This window comes from Atractosteus spatula, chromosome 10 (genome assembly GCF_055471065.1).
Source record: "Atractosteus spatula isolate fAtrSpa1 chromosome 10, fAtrSpa1.hap1, whole genome shotgun sequence".
In the NCBI taxonomy this organism is placed as follows: domain Eukaryota; kingdom Metazoa; phylum Chordata; class Actinopteri; order Semionotiformes; family Lepisosteidae; genus Atractosteus; species Atractosteus spatula.
The window spans coordinates 11,900,366-11,916,296 of record NC_142715.1 but is presented as its reverse complement, the minus strand read 5'-3'; the positions used below and the strand labels follow the sequence as shown (position 1 = coordinate 11,916,296).

Genomic DNA, 15,931 nt, shown 5'->3' with positions numbered 1-15,931 from the left:
TATTTACCTTGTGTAATCGTTTTTCATAAAGTGTAATTGTATTATAGCATGTGCCCCTGACGATTTTCTTAATATGTTATATGTGTTCTTGTTTGTATTGAATTTAATTTTGTTGTTCAAATAAAAATTAAAAAACATAACTTTTCAGATGTGGCTGCTGTAAAAATAAAATGGCATCAAAGGTGCTGTACGCAGAGGTCTGAAGCCTGCTCCACAGAAGAACTTTATCCAGAAGTGTTAAAGAAGTCAAGATCTCCCCATGAGAGGGGAAGCATCTCAGAAAAAAGCAGGTGCAGTCGTTTCCACGGTCATAATGCCACTAAGTCGGGTGACAAGAGCAAAAGCCACCCGGCTTTCTCCGAGCAAGTAATGAGACAAAGAGGCCTACTATGACAGGTAGCATGGCTGAGTGGTCTAAGACACTGGGTCGAGGCGTAAGTCTGTTTTGGGGTGTGAGTTCAAATCCCACTGCTGCTAGCTGCTTTTGTTGGGACTCCTCTTCATCTGACTTCAAATGAAAGAGAAGGAATTGCTTTTTGACAATCTTAGGGCAATGGATGTTAAGTTTCTGCAGCTGAAAACACAGGCAAAACTGCTCCATGTGAGTCTTGAACTCACAAGCTCGGCATTACTCCGCCGTGTACTGCTGTATAAGTACCGCGCTTACTGGAAGGTTGCAGAACCTTGGAGAGAACTGTGCTGGAAATCGAAATTACAGATTTCATTATCTGCACATTTAATAACTAGGAGAGATAACTCCTTCGGGTTCTAAAGCTCAGAAGTGCACTTTAAGAAGTCTTTGCTTTTGTGAGATGGATCTCCGAGGTGCACCTTTTTTCTTATTACTAAAGATACCTCTACATTGTGAATTATTTGAAGACCTAGAAAAAGGAACGTGGCATTAGTTGAAATAAGCACCGAATGGTTAGAATTCAACCTACATACTTGCACAGGTCACTCGGCCACGGACAAGAATGATCAGCTACCACCACTATTATTATTGTTATTATTATTCAACCAGTTGGGGAACAACACAGTCGAACAATCCCACTGTTCTTATTGCAAGAAAAATAACATGAGACCACTGTAAGAGGAAGAGTGTTGTAATTCTTTGAACAATGGATGTCTATTTTTCACTCTTATGGGCAACCCTGTGGTATTTCTTTTTCTCTTCGGTGTTGTGCACAGGCAAGTTCTGCAGCGATATTTGCCGCAGACATTTCTCCGCAGCTCCGTATTAAATCCGTTCTCAACTGCAATGGACAGAAGATTGTCACTTCTCTACTACAGCAGCATCAGTAAAAGACCCTCTGAAAACAGTAAAGCACTAAAGCACTGCAAAACTGAATTCGGAAGAAACATATTAGGGATTTTGAGTGATGTCCGCATACAAGCAGTCCAGTACAGACACTGAAGTCTTTGAATATCGACTCTCTATTTTGCGCTGCCTTTTCCTTGGAGTAAAACTATTCAACTGGAAGAATGTTTATCACAGGTTTAAAACTTGCCGTTGCTATTTGGAGAAATCCACAACCTCGTGTTTTCACATGCTTTAAAAGTACACCCATACACACAGAAAAAAATAACGACACTGCTAATGATTTTTACAGAGCCAAATCACAGTTGACCTTTCTGAGCCAATTGATAAAGCCGACCCAGTGAGTAGTATAGCAGAACATCAAAGAGCGTTCAACTTTCTAACTACCGCAACCACAGGAACAACAGCAAGAAGCGAATCAATTTCCCATTAAATGGTGTTGTTGTTTGAGGTATGCGTTGTAAACACATGCACTAAATCCCAATCTCTTCTAAATTTGGACAAAGTATTTCTGATGGAGCACTGTGCGCAAAGATTAAATAAACTGTACTCCTACCGACAATTGAGCGTGAAAAAGCAGAGCGTTCAAGTTTCACTGACAAAAACGCTACCACAGAAAAGCCACACAAAAGCACTATTAAATGGAATTGACGGCACACTACGATTCGCACGGACTCAAAAGTTGTTCCCTGCATAATGAGCAATCCAATGAGCATTTCTGTTGAGAAGAAAACTAAAGCTTTTTTCTGCCTTGACATTAAGCTTACAAAGACAATCGTGAAAAACCTAGCTCAGTGAGCAAGGCTTTAACACAGAAAGACCTGGTAGTGGTAGGATTCAAACCCACACCTCTGAAGAGACTGGAGCCTAAAACGCACCACTCAGCCACACTACCATTGATGAGACCCTCCATCCTCACATTACTTGGTCGGAGAACGCCGGGTGGCTTCAGCTCTTCTTGTCCGACGTGTGGAAACGACTGTACCATCGTTTTCTGAGATGCTTCCTGTCACTTGGTGAAATCTCTACTTCTTTGGCAGCTCTGAATATAGTTCTTCTTTGGAGCAGGCTTCAGACCTTTTATTTAATGTATAAAGGAGGGCACATTCCGAAATGTGTAATTCCTGTTTTAGAAATGCTCTGCTCTGACACATGTCAGTGTGGGGAGTGGGCAGGTAGAGAGCTTTTACAAATGCTCATGATGTTTCTCACTTGGTGTTACCTGCGGTATTATCTCTCTCTGAGCCTTTGGAAAGAAAAGAGTGGCTCCAGTGTGAGGTAACTTTTTGAACAGCCGGTCTCCTTGTCTTACAAAACAAGAAAAAAAAATCAACTGGGAAACTGCCTAGTGGACATTTTGTCGTCTTCTTCTGACCTGTATTTGATGTGATTCTCTGAAAACGTGGCACATTATATCTGTGCTACCTGAATGGAGGGTGACTGTACTCATAAGGATCATAGATTCGATGACAAGCATCTAAAAATGAGCATGAGAAAATGACATCATGCTATACGGTTGAATGGCACAAGTTCTCCTGTTCCCTCCACAGAAAATGTGTGTTTTAAAGGAAGTGTCATGTTATTTTTTTGCCAGACAATGCCATGCCATAAGAACAGCGTGGTTGTTTAAATTAATTGGTCTGAAATTGGTTTAAACTGCAGGGAAATAACAACAAAAAAAGAAGTGCTTCTTAACACAGAGATAGTTGGAGATATTTGGCAGCAGTGGGATTCCAACTCACACCCCCAAAGAGACTGGAGCTTTAATCCACCTCTTTAGAGCGCTCGGCTGCATTAGCCTCGACTGCCTCATACCTCACACTGGCTCACAGAAAACTAGGTGACTTGTAAAGGCTGGTAGGAGACGAAAGGAATAAATGCTTCTTTTTTGGACAAAGTCTTTATCTACTAAAAGAAGAAAAGAAATATTTGATTATTATTTTTTCACCAGTTGTTTTGATCAAATTATTGTAATGCAGTGCCATATTAAGGTATAATATGTACATGAACGTCATGTCTGAGTCGGTGATGGCAGCTGACTATCGTTGGAGGACAGTTTATTATGAGAGAGTAAGCCGGCATAATGAGGGAGAAGAGATTGGCCTCTGTGATGCAGTGTCCAGTGACACTAACTATCTGTCCTACTGTTCTCTGCTAACATAGAGGGTGAATGTTTATTTAGGTGAATGTAAGGTTTCTTTCTTGTAAAATATTTTCGAGCGCATTTTGTTGCTGAAAATTAATCTTGTGCGTTTGAATGAATTCCGATATTGTCACCTAATTCTATACACTGTTTCATCAGAGTAGAACATCAGTCAAAAATGTTGAGAAGGTGCTCCTGTTTTCACCATTATAAGAACTGTGATGCACCAGTAATATTTACTCTTATAAAAGTATTGTAATTGTAGTGTTCTATTACAGTCTTGAGTGACACAAACATTCTCTTTTACTGCACCTCTACAACACTTCTCCAGAGGCCAGTTCAGCAAAAAAGGATCCTCAACAAACACTGCAATCGCTTGATAAAAGCCATTTCTCTTAGTGTTGGTGCAACTATTGTATATAAAGGAGGTGACTTGACAATGAAAGGTGTGATCATCTTAACGAGAGTATTCATGAAGGTGTGCGTCGGAAAGCTCTCCACTGGCAATTGACTGGGCTTGTGAAGAAACCAATCTCGCTCAACAACCATACACATGAAGCTGAATCCGTGAGCTGATTGACACAAAACAATGTCACTTCACATTATCCGCAAAGCTGTTTTGCTTGTCTGACCACCTCTTCCCACATTACAGTGAGCACATATCTTTCAGTTTCTTCTCTTGTTTTTTTCTTACTATTTTACTGTCCCTTTCCCCCATGTGGAGATGTATCCACAGCCAAAAAACCCTGTTTCACCCTACGTTTGTGGAAATTTTACAATCTGTGTAGGAGCCTGGCTTACAGAGGTCAAGTGGTGCAATTGGTCAGTGTGTGGTACATATACAGTTGTGCACAGTGGAGTTATACTGAGGTTGTGTGTTCAAGCCTCCCCTGTAGCCATTAAGTCTTTTGAACGTTTTCCACCCATAAAAAGTTCATTTGCCGTAGCAGTTTCACTGTGACTTTGCAGGTAAAATATTCTTAATGAGAATAATGTTTCGTATGCAATAAATAACCACACCAGAAAATATTGGAGATCAATGGCTTGTCGTACTTATCGCAGCAGGCACTCAGACACAGATATGTCCTGTCAGTAAAGAAAATTCATGAAGAATTCAATGTCAAGAGGAATGACATCATTGCAAAGGCAATATTTTCTGATGATTATTTCGGTTAATAATGATTCGTGTGGGAATTACTACTGTCATTACTACTAATTGTGATAAAAACAGAGCACTCACAGCTCTCTGGATGTTGGTCTGGACTCTAGAAAGTGTTTCTATTCGCAAGCGGCTCTGGACCTCAACACCTGTTGATGGGTCACTTCTGTCAGACACACCAGTGGAGCCCAAGCCCACCTACACACACATTCACACACACTGACAGATATACACCTACACACTCACACACATTTATACTCACAGACACTACACACACTCACAGACACAACACACATTTATACACACAATCAGACACTCACACACTCAAAGATATACACTCACAAACATTCACAGACACACACGTAGACACTATATACACACATAGACACCGCATACACTCTTAGGTATAGATACACTACAACTAACACTAATGCAGATACTGCTAATATTGCAACAGTAACACTATCACCAAAACATACACTATCATGGTTACTAACACTGACACAAACTACTACTAGACTAATAATACTTATAATAACAGTAATACTGTCATGAAAACTAACATGATGAGTACTCTGACTCTAACAGTATAATTATCACTAATATTAACATGAATACTAGCATTAATACTAAAACTATCAGTAACACTATCATCATTAATACTCAAATAGACACTACACACACTGACAGACATACCCACACATACACTTACAAATAAACAACTACACACTGACAGACACCACACACTCACAGACACACACCAACACACATATTCACAGGCATGCATTTACAGAAACAAAGAGACACTACGCATACTCACAGACACACATTTATAGAAACCACACACTCAGAGACCCCACACATTCACACCCTAACAGACACAACAAGCTCACAGACACACATCTACACACTCACAGACACACACCCACAAACAGACAGATATCACACACTTAACAGACACATGCACAGACACCACATACACACGTATCTACAGATACACAATAACTAACACTAAAACAAATACTCCTCATATTACAACAGAAACACTATCACTAAGACATACACTATCATTATCACTAACACTGACACAAACTACAAATAATAACAGTAATGCTATCATTAAAACTAACACTACTACTACTGTTAATACTCTAACAGTAACACTATAATTATAATTAATATTAACATGAATTCGAACATTAAAACTAAAACTATCAGTAGCGCTATCATCATTAATACTCACATGAACACTAGCATTAAAACTACCAGTTGTACTCTCATTAATATTAACATGAATACACTAGTATTAGTATTAGTTGCTACCCATGACGTCACATCACTCTTTGTGACGAACGCGAGACACCTAGACGCGCACAGTGACCTGACGTCTGTTGCTGTGGTTACCATACTTGGTATGCATGTAAACTGTTACTTACATACATTTATCAACTTGGAAAATAATTTTCTAGCTCTAGGATACAGTTACCTAAATAATAATATGAATAATCATTGTTTAATTTCAGATTGAACATTATTAACATTAAACGAACTATGGTAATTGATCGATACAATCTTTATTGACTGTTTTCTAGATATTTAAAACAGGGTCAAGAACGGGAAAAGAATCAGTAGTCACCAATCGGTGAATTTAATCGATTATTCTACAGTTCTTCAGGTGAATTAATTGTTTGTCGACAGATAAGTGATCAATAACTCTCCTCCGTGCGCTCCGCGCTCCTCCCGCGGTCTCGTTCTCTGATCCCAGCGCTCTGGCTGGTGTCTGTGACGTCACAGCGCTCTTTCTGACAGAGCAGAGCGCGTCTCCGCTGGACGAGACTCCTGTCCGGAGCCCGGGGGGCTTTTCTTACAGATATAACATCTCCAAAAAGAACACACCGGGCTGTGAAGAGAAGCGATTTATAACAGCTGGAGAAGGAGAGCGACAAACCGAGGAATGAAAATCATTAAACAGGAAAAAAAAATAGTTTACTTCGCAGATTAATGTGTTACAAAGCATACCCGTGTGGAGCAGTAGAGAACGAGCACAAGTCCCTGTAATAAGCGCTTTTAAATGTTTTAAACGAATCATCAGAGTATAGGAGCCAGGAGGAACAGACTCCTGATCCTGGAGGTTAAAATGTGTATCCTGGCTTTATTTCCAGCCAGCTCTCAGTTTCATAGGTAGTCTGATGATTGAAATTAACTGTATAACTGTTACAAGACTTCATTTAATTGTAAATTTATAAGACTGTCTGCGAGAGATGTGTGGGAGACGCTGAATCCCAGGGCTGGTGTGGAATCACACACAGACAGGTCTTCTTCTGTGTGATCTGAGTACCACTGCTCAGAGCTACAGACTGGTCAACTAGTCACTATTGGAGACACAACCATCAGACCATTGGCTACTAATACTCAATATACTGATCAGAGTGTCACTACTGGTGTTAATTACATAAATACTAAGATAATTCCACACTCACGTGTGTTATAAAACATTTATAGAACATGTCTGGAGGCTGATATACAGTAAAGAAAGTAATACTAAAGGGTTGGAAGTCCTGGAAAGGGTTAATAGAAGCTTCTTGCTTCTGCCCTGGAACAGAGCCCACAGCTGCCAGATCAGTGACCCCTGAGCCCAGTTCACAGAGAGGAGAACCAGGAGCTCTTCTCTGTCTCTAAGCGGCTGTGAGGAAGGAGAAAAGGGGGAGATGTGACCCGAGTCCAGGCTGTTCTGTCTGATATTATTCATGTAGCAGCACTGATTGTCTGAAAATCTTCTGGTTCTGGACTGTCAGGATGGAGACCAGTATAGAGCTAAGTGTCAGTCTGAGTGTGAGTCTAAGCTGTGAATCTGACTGAGAAGAGAATAATGATTTTTTATTCTGCCTCTGAGAATTCTTCTTCTTTGCCAAGTGGTGTTACATCCCCTTCAGATACTCTGCACAGACTGCCAGAGTGAGAGAAGAGGAGAGAGAGATGGACAGATAAGAGCACACACAGCGAGAGAGACATACTTCTTGATTTACTTTGAAGCAAGTGTTCATTTCTTTTCTGGAACAAGTTGTTTCTGAACTTCAAGAAATTCATACAACTTCTGAAAGATAAAATACAAATCTTGCTTATCAGGACAGAAGAAATACTGCAAGAAAAAGCAGGTAATTTTTCTCCTTTTAATGAAAAGTGGAGCAAAACAACGGCAGTGCATCTCCGTCGGCTTGATTTAGTTTAATACAAGTATTCACTTCCTTTTTTGGAAATTACAGCCTGCGAAAGATGAAATAAAGTTCTTGGTTATTCTTGGTCAGTGCCGAAGAAATACTGCCGGCTGGCAGGAAAATGTCAGCATTTTATTTTCTTTAACTACAAACGTGTGAATATTGAAAAGCAACGGGAGTGTGTCTCTGTATAGCTATTAAACAAAAGGCTGGTGGTTCAAGCCCACTCAGGGACGCGCTTCGGATTGTTTCAATGTGAACATAATCTCCGCTAAAAACCCTCTTGAACTTTGCAGGAAATGAGCGTGTTTTAAACCATTTTCACGTGTGGAATTTTATCTTCAGCTGGCTGTAGGGAGAATGCCTTATACACCCGTTGTGTATCCTTAGCAAAAATATTTTAAAATTATAACACAGAGTTGTTGGGGAACTTGACAATCCTTGACAATCATTATTAAATGAGCATTGTACAAATGTACATTGATATTTTTGTTGTATGTACCTTAATTTTAAAATATATAAACATAATTGTGCTGATATGGATGTTCATTTGAAGGATTTGAGGAATCTATAAAGGATCTCAGAACAACCAAAGAAACATTTGGGCATCTGCGTATTTGTAAAGATTAAAGAGCGCCGTAAGTGTGAAGTTTGCACACACGAGAGAAGAAATCAGTTTCAATGCACTTCATTAAACTGATGGTTTGCTTATCAATCGTGCATAAAATGTGTATAGCAGAGGATGGCTCTGATCCATCGACCTCTGGGTTATAGGCTTAGCACGCTTCCGCTGTGCCACTCAGCTATGTTTAAGGCAACTGCTTATGCACCTGAGAAGAAAAGTTTCAACGGTAAACGCAGACGTCACTGAGCACTTGGTCTTTTGTAGTACAAATCATCACAGGCTGCTCTACAAGCTCTACAAGCTGCTCTACAAGGGCGTGTCTTCAAGATTCCTTGTACAACTTTACTTGCCCGCTGAGTAGAGGTTAAAGCAACGGCAGCAGAAGTAGCAGTAATAGCAACAACGTGGTTAGAGTGTCACAATACACTCTATGAAAGTATTGCGGCTTCAGATCGTTTTGTTCTGTTGAAGCTGCCTACAGGCTCCGAATTGCTGACATTGGCTGTGATCTTTTTTCAGGTTTCATGAAATTCTTCACATATTTGAAATATTTAATTCGGGTTCGCCTAATACACGGTGCAAACCGTACCTGCAGCAGAGTGCTGTGGCACATGAAGCCGTTTTGTTTATCGTTTGTAAGGATTGAGGAGCGTACTACAAATCGAGCAAGCAAAAAGAAAATTAAACAGGAGTCACTTTTTGGATTGCTAATCCATTGTGCTCTGCTCGTCTAGGTTCAAATCCCATCCTTGTCACGGTTAAGGCCTGAGACGTGTGTGTTTTTTCTAAACGGTGTTCGCATTTGTTTCCTCTTTCTCTCCTGTAAACTCAGGATTTTTTTTCTTTGGTGGCAACAATACGCTTCTGCAATACAGTAAATCATAGACTATGCTTTCAAAATAGCTGCACCAGGCATTCGGATACAGATAAACACAGGGATTTAAAATTCAGGAATATGAATGGCCAATTGCTTACAGCTAGGGTTTTTACGTTTTCTTATTTAGCGATTTGTGTATCAATCTTTTAACAATTCATTAAAATGCTAACAATACGTAAAATCAAAACAACAGCACCGTTAAATGCTGGGGAGACAGGTAGTTTTTTTTTTCAGTCAGATGCCAATCTCTAATGCTGTGTGTGAGAGCTTACGTACCTTTCCTTTTCTCACATTTTCTGACAACTATTCCAAAGGGGCACCCTGTCAGCTCCTAAAACTTTTTTTTTAACTGTTTGGTTATTGTCGTTTTATTTAGAAAAAGTTCAATATTGATCATAACTAAAGAAAATTAGGATCACGAATAAAAAAAGGGCTGAAGATGCGAGTCGCTCTTGAATCAGAGCTGGGTGACACGGGCTTTTGTTCTGATATGATTGTACGAGAAGCAGGAGGAATTTCTTCTCTCCTATGGAGCATGAGCTGAATCAGGAGTGAGACATTTCGTATGCTCGTGCATATGTTAACGCATGACCTACATCGTAAAACTAAATTAAAAACTAACATTAAGTGGTCAAAGACATTCATTTATATACAAACAAGAGACAGACAGACATAGTAATGATTCTACATTAACTTGTCCTACACTGATCAGACTAATTGAAATGTATGAAAGCCCGTTTCCGGCAGGGAGTTAAAAAAAACGCGCTATGGTATTGCAGAATTCCGACAGAGTAACTCAGAATTTTAACTTAGTAACTGAGAACTCCGACTTTATATCTCACATTTGCAACTTCGAAATAACCCATATTTAATTGGGTGTCATTTTGTTATTATGCCAGATTCGGGTTCTAGGGCTTGTACCCTTGCTACTCCCACTCTAGTTCGTGCCTCACTGCATTGGCTCGAACCCAGGTCTTGCCAGCTGAGCTAAAGAACACTTTCTTTTGCCCCGGCGGCCAGCATCCCTGTTATGCGCAGGGGAGGGCGGTGCCGTCACCACACTGCAACCAGATTGTACAAATTGTATGTCGCAGATGAACAAGTAATAGGTTTATTCCATGCTGAAAAAAGGAAGAAAGAAAACACGTTTCAGCCGATAAAAATCAAATTAATTACATTATTTTTTTATGGAATCCCATTTCCGCCAGTGAGGCTTCCATAGTACCCGGATGGAATAGTGGACGGTGGGCTTTTTTAAAAAAAAATATTGAAACACCAGAAATACAAAAGCGGAGACAGAATATGATATAAGATAGACAAATAGACACTTCACATCCAGAGGAATTCACAATTAAAAAATCTGAAACTTATACTTTTTACATATTTTCATTGTATGTCCTTTTTTACTTAAAAAAGAAGGTCTTCTTTAGCTCAGCTAGCAAGGCCTGGGCTCGAGCCAATACAGTGAGACACGAAGTAGGGTGGGAGCGGCGAGGGGCACAAGCCCTGGAACCCGAATCCGTTACAATAACAAAAGGACAGACAATGAAATATGGGCTATTTCGAAGACGCAAATGTGAGAGATAAAGTCGCAATTACGAGATATAAAGCCGGAATTCTGAGTTTTTAAGTCGCAATTCTGAGTTTTTAGGTCGCAATTCTGAGATTCTAAGTCAATTCTGAGATACCATAGCGCGTTTTTTTTTTTACTCCCTGGCGGAAACGGGCTTCCATTGGTTCTCAGTGCTGCGAAGCAAAAGCAATCTCTGGAAAATCAGACAAATTATTATCAGATCATGTCAAAAGCTGATCAGTATTTCTTTACTGGGAAGCAAAGAAATGCTTGTATTACACATTTTAATATGACATGCAATTACACATGAAAAATAGTAAAATTATTTTCATTGCGGTACGTGTTGATAGAACAGCCCCCTCGATAAAGCAAAGTGTGGACGGACGTGTCGCATGTTCCGTACTCTGTCTGACAGCGAGTTTAACACACTGTCCTCGGAAATTAGAAACTAATTGAACAATAAATTAATCTGAACAAATTTTACACGTGTGGGTGATTTAATTCTGTCGAAATTGCGTGGAACTCCTCCGCTGAGGTCAGATACACACGGGAAAGTGTGCAGGCGGCTTCACGGAGTCCCGCCTCAGACTGGAAGCAGGTTCTAATTAGACGCTGAGAACAATCCGGGTCTCTGTGTGTAACTGATTGTGTTGATTGAGCGGTAGTGTGACCAGGTGTGTGGAAGCAGGTCCTGCCAGTATAAAAACCTAGTCACAGCATTCACACTTTATGCTCTCTTGCTTCAACACAGTTTGGTGGTTTACTTATCTTACTCCTGTAGCAATTTAGCGGGACGTTAATTTGGCGATGCGCTCGTTTCTCTTTATACTGTGCCTGTGCACAGCGGCCGGGCTCCCCGCACTGATCTCTGCTGGGCCGGCTGGCTGGGACTCTCGGGCATTAGCGCTCCAGGCCGACTTCCCGGCTCTCGAAGACGCAGCCCAGTCGGAGGACTTGAACCTGGCAGATGCGCCCTCCGAAGACCTGTCTGCAAGCGAGAACGACTCGCAGTCCTTGGCTCCCGACTTCCGCCGTCTTCCCGTGTCCAGAGACGCGTACTCGCCCTACTTCGACAAGGAGAAGATGAAGCCCGAAGCCGGCAGCCGGCCCTTACCCGCCTACATCAAGAGCGTCCTGTTTCCTCCCCAGCGAGGGCGGCAGCCGGCTCGCCCGGCCATCGGGGGCACCCGAGGAGTGGCCGTGTGGTGCGACTCCAGGAGGATGTACGTGAGGGTCAGTCGGCTCCTGTTCGGCTTCAGCTGTCGGCCATCGGAGGTGACCTTGGGCAACTGCAGCGTCAGCCGAACCACACGCCGTTACTTCTACTTCATCTACGGGCTTCACGAGTGTGGCACCGAGCGATCGGTAAGCGGGGCTTCATCTACAGGCAGTGTATCGATGTGAGCTGTAGGGCTAGTGTCAGGGTTGCCTTTCCTGGGAATATCCCTTCCTCTGTAACCCTGCAGGTTGTCCAGGGCCGCCTGGTGTACTCCAACACTCTCCGCTATGCACCGCCCTCCTCCAGTGCGCCTGTGCATCGCTTCATTCCCTTCTCTGTGCCGGTCCAGTGCTCCTACAACAGGTAGGCAGGGCTCTGCTGCTGCTGAGAAGCCGCTGGGACAGTGTCCAGAAGCCCCTCATCCCCTCTGTCCTGCAGGTTCCACTACTCCTACAAGGTTGGTTATGTCCCCACGTGGGTCAGGAGAAGGACCTTCTTCAAGGACCTGAAGAACAAGCACAGCTTTGTCCTGCTCACCACCAACTGTAAGCTCCTTGAGTGAGTGGCTCCTCCTGCCTGCAGGGGGTGCTGTGTGCAGGTGTAATGCTGCCTCTCTCTCCAGCCCGCTGGATCCGGCTCTCTCCTAAGGATGAGTACTTCCTGGGTCAGCCCATGTACTTCCAGGCCACTGCCTACTTTGCCACAGTGGAGCAGAGGCTGTACATCCACTCGTGTTACGTAACGGAGAAACCAGACCAGCACTCCCAGCCCCGTTTCCCTGTGATCGACAACTTGGGGTATGGCCCCTTCTGGGAGGAGAGGTGGGCAGGAGCCCTGAGAGCCTGCAGGGGTTCATCCTTGTCCTTGTCCCCAGGTGCATGGTGGACAGCAAGGCAGATGGCTGCCTGTCCAGGTTTGTCCCCTCCAAGCAGAAGGATATGCTCCGCTTCACAATTGATGCCTTCCTCTTCCAGAAGAAGCTGTCCAGGAAGGTACTGCTTTCAAAGGCTGCTCAGCCTTCTTGCTCTACTGATCCATTGTCTGCTTTTCCATCCATGATCTAGATGTGAACCAGACTGTGGCAGCTGTAGTGCCAAGAGCTGCCAGCTTGCCTTCACTGATGGCAGAAGGTCCTTCTCTGTCCCTCGATTGGCCTTGATCCCTTAATGCTGTGACCTTCCCTCTTGCAGCATGAAGTGACTGAGCTGTACATGCACTGTGTCATGGCTGTGGCTCCTGCTAAAGCAACACCAGGGACCAAGTCCTGCACCTACAACAGGGAGGCGAAGAGGTACTTCTGCAAGGAGCCTGCTGAGGGTGCTCTGGGACATGCCAGGTGGAGGCCTCACCTGTCCTCCTCTCCTCCAGGTGGGAGGAGCTGTATGGTGACCATGAGGTCTGTGCCTGCTGTGAGTCCAAGTGTGCTGGCAGTCAGAATGAAGGTGGGTCTGGTTCTCTATCCCTTGTGGATGCATCTCTGCCCAAGAGACAACCATGCTTGGACAACTGAGGAATGATCCTATGCTGGACAAAGGGACTATTAAGATGAGTAGCATCACTGTGGGACTCTGGGTATAGCGGATCCCTCACTCCTGGGTGCTGCTTGTCCACAGGTACCAGGAGCCTGGTGACCAGCAGTCGGGTGGCTGTGGCACCAGTAGAGGGTCCTCTGGATGTGGGAGCTGACTGGACTGAGGATGAGGAGGGAGACCCTCAGAGCTCCAGTGAGGATGTGGAGGGAGCAGAGGGCTTTGGAGATGTTGGCGAGTGGACAGGTAGGGTCTGGCAGGAGGAGCTCCTGTAGGGGTGGGTGTCCTGCAGTTCAGCTGGATTGTTCTCCTTCTTCCTCCCCAGGTGCCTGAATGAAGGCTCCAGCCTGGCCCTTGTGACTCTCCTGCCTCCACTCGCCTTGTAATGGCAACATCTCAATAAAGCTGTGAAAGACCCTTCTGTCTGCCCTTGTTTCTTTATGGTTTATAGGTTTGAATGGGGTGGAGGAATTCAAGGGAAGTATTTGTGGGGGTTCCCCTTTCAAGAATGCTTCCCATATTGCTGCCAATGAGGACTGAAAATGGCTGGAGTAATAAAGCATTGTACTGGGGGAAGATGGCCACACTATTCCTTGGGCAGGGCAGTGTGACTTTTTTTTACTGTGGGAGAGACAGAGGTGTTCAATATACTGGAAATCCTCCCATTTCTGAGAGGGGTAGTGCTTATGGAGTGTGAGTTGCTACTGTAGTGCCCAGTAAGAGTGAGATCTGGTGCCCTATTCCAGGCTGCACAAACTGACTAAAAGAAACACAAGGAAGAAATTGTCAACAGGGGCTTGGTGTGAAGTAGGCCTTCCCTTCCTTAGCAGAGGAACAATACTGGTGCGTGAACATCAGTGAATAATGGTACAGTTAGAATCTCGGAGGTCTTATCTTATGGGTGTTGGTTTCACAGCAGTGGTAGTGGACAGTCATGAGAAGTATTAGGATTGAGACTGGAGATCCCAGCACTTGATCCGGAAGACGGGTGTTCACAACCACCTCTACCAGCAGCACAGACTGTGTAGATTGAGACTGAATGCTTACTACACAAAGCCTCTCCACTGTTTCAGTGTCCCATGTCATGGATTTCAAGTGAATCCTAGTCTTCCTTTGTGACTACCTATTATTTGCACGAATCATGATGGCCCACTAAGGCTGTCAATTCTTAGCCCTACTGCAGTGCCCTATTAAAGTTTCAAGGATTTAGAATAAACTATTTTATATAATGGTTCCGAAGGTGGCTCCTCAAAGCACTTGACAGAATTACAATTAGAATACACAGGATAAAACAATTCCAATAGACTGAGAAGACCATGGATGGCGGTACTAAGAAAAGTAGAAGCAGGGGGGTAAAGAATAGAACCAGTTCAGTAAAGGCTCTTCTACAGAACAAGGTGTTGAGTCTGAATTTGAAGGAGTTTAGGGAAGGTGACTCTGGTATCCTTGGGGAGAGAGTTCCAGAGCTTGGGGGCATAACAGCAGAAGGCCCTGTCACCCATACAGTGTAGAGGGGCTTGGGGGACAGTTAGGAGACCAGAATTAGAAGAGCAAAGGTTATGATGTGGAGAGTAGGGTGATAATAGATCAAAGTGCTACTGAGGTGCAACTGAAATGTGAAGGCATGTTCTACAGTTTATGCAAGAAAGGGTAATGTTAGGCTTTTATGGGACGGGGGTAATGGCAGCACTTTTGAGGACCGTTGGTACAACGGCAGTGCTCAAGGATTCATTTCTAATATTGAGGACAATGGGTTATATACCCATCGTTCTTACCAAAGGATCAGAGACCTTTTGCTATATAAAAAGACTCCTTTCCACCACTAATATATTCAGGTTTGGTTCGTTTGGGTTTTATCAGTTAAACATTTAATATTGTATTTGTCAGTTTGTTGATGCCTGTACTGTATATCACAGTGATCTGCACACACACCTTTGACTGAATATGGGCTGCCAAACCTCTCCACCAAACTTATGTATCACGGTATGTACATAAGAAGTTTATTTGTAATAACAGGGGTGTTGGTGCCAGTAGTCAGATTGGGTCAATTGCAAGGTAAGAACAGTATCACATTAACTGGAGATGATCCAGAGATTAACATGCAGCTCTGTACGCCAGATTAATACCGATTTGCAACGCGCTCGTCTGCTGACTTTAGTCCCCTGCTCAGTAATCACAATGTTCCCAATTGCAATGAGCCCAAGGAAACAGCTGCTGCTCTCTAGAGGACACTACAGGACAGGACTAAGTACAATTCCTGCAATAGACTAAGC

General features: G+C 43.2%; 1 protein-coding gene across 1 annotated transcript; it reads left to right on the top strand.

Annotated features, from left to right (window-relative positions):
- Positions 1–11,717: 11,717 nt before the first annotated feature.
- Positions 11,718–14,198, top strand: LOC148825078 (zona pellucida sperm-binding protein 3-like). Its single transcript, XM_088926308.1, has 8 exons — positions 11,718–12,275; positions 12,377–12,492; positions 12,568–12,674; positions 12,752–12,926; positions 13,004–13,121; positions 13,320–13,497; positions 13,743–13,904; positions 14,110–14,198. Exons 1-8 carry the CDS (start codon positions 11,718–11,720, stop codon positions 14,196–14,198), a joined length of 1,503 nt encoding a protein of 500 aa, XP_088782434.1.
- Positions 14,199–15,931: the final 1,733 nt, after the last annotated feature.

Coding starts and splice junctions, on each gene's coding strand:
- LOC148825078 (XM_088926308.1), top strand. CDS start 11,718: ATGCGCTCGTTTCTCTTTATACTGTGCCTGTGCACAGCGGCCGGGCTC. Junction 13,122..13,319: donor AGAAGAAGCTGTCCAGGAAG/GTACTGCTTTCA, acceptor TCCCTCTTGCAG/CATGAAGTGACTGAGCTGTA. Junction 13,498..13,742: donor CCTGTCCTCCTCTCCTCCAG/GTGGGAGGAGCT, acceptor GCTTGTCCACAG/GTACCAGGAGCCTGGTGACC.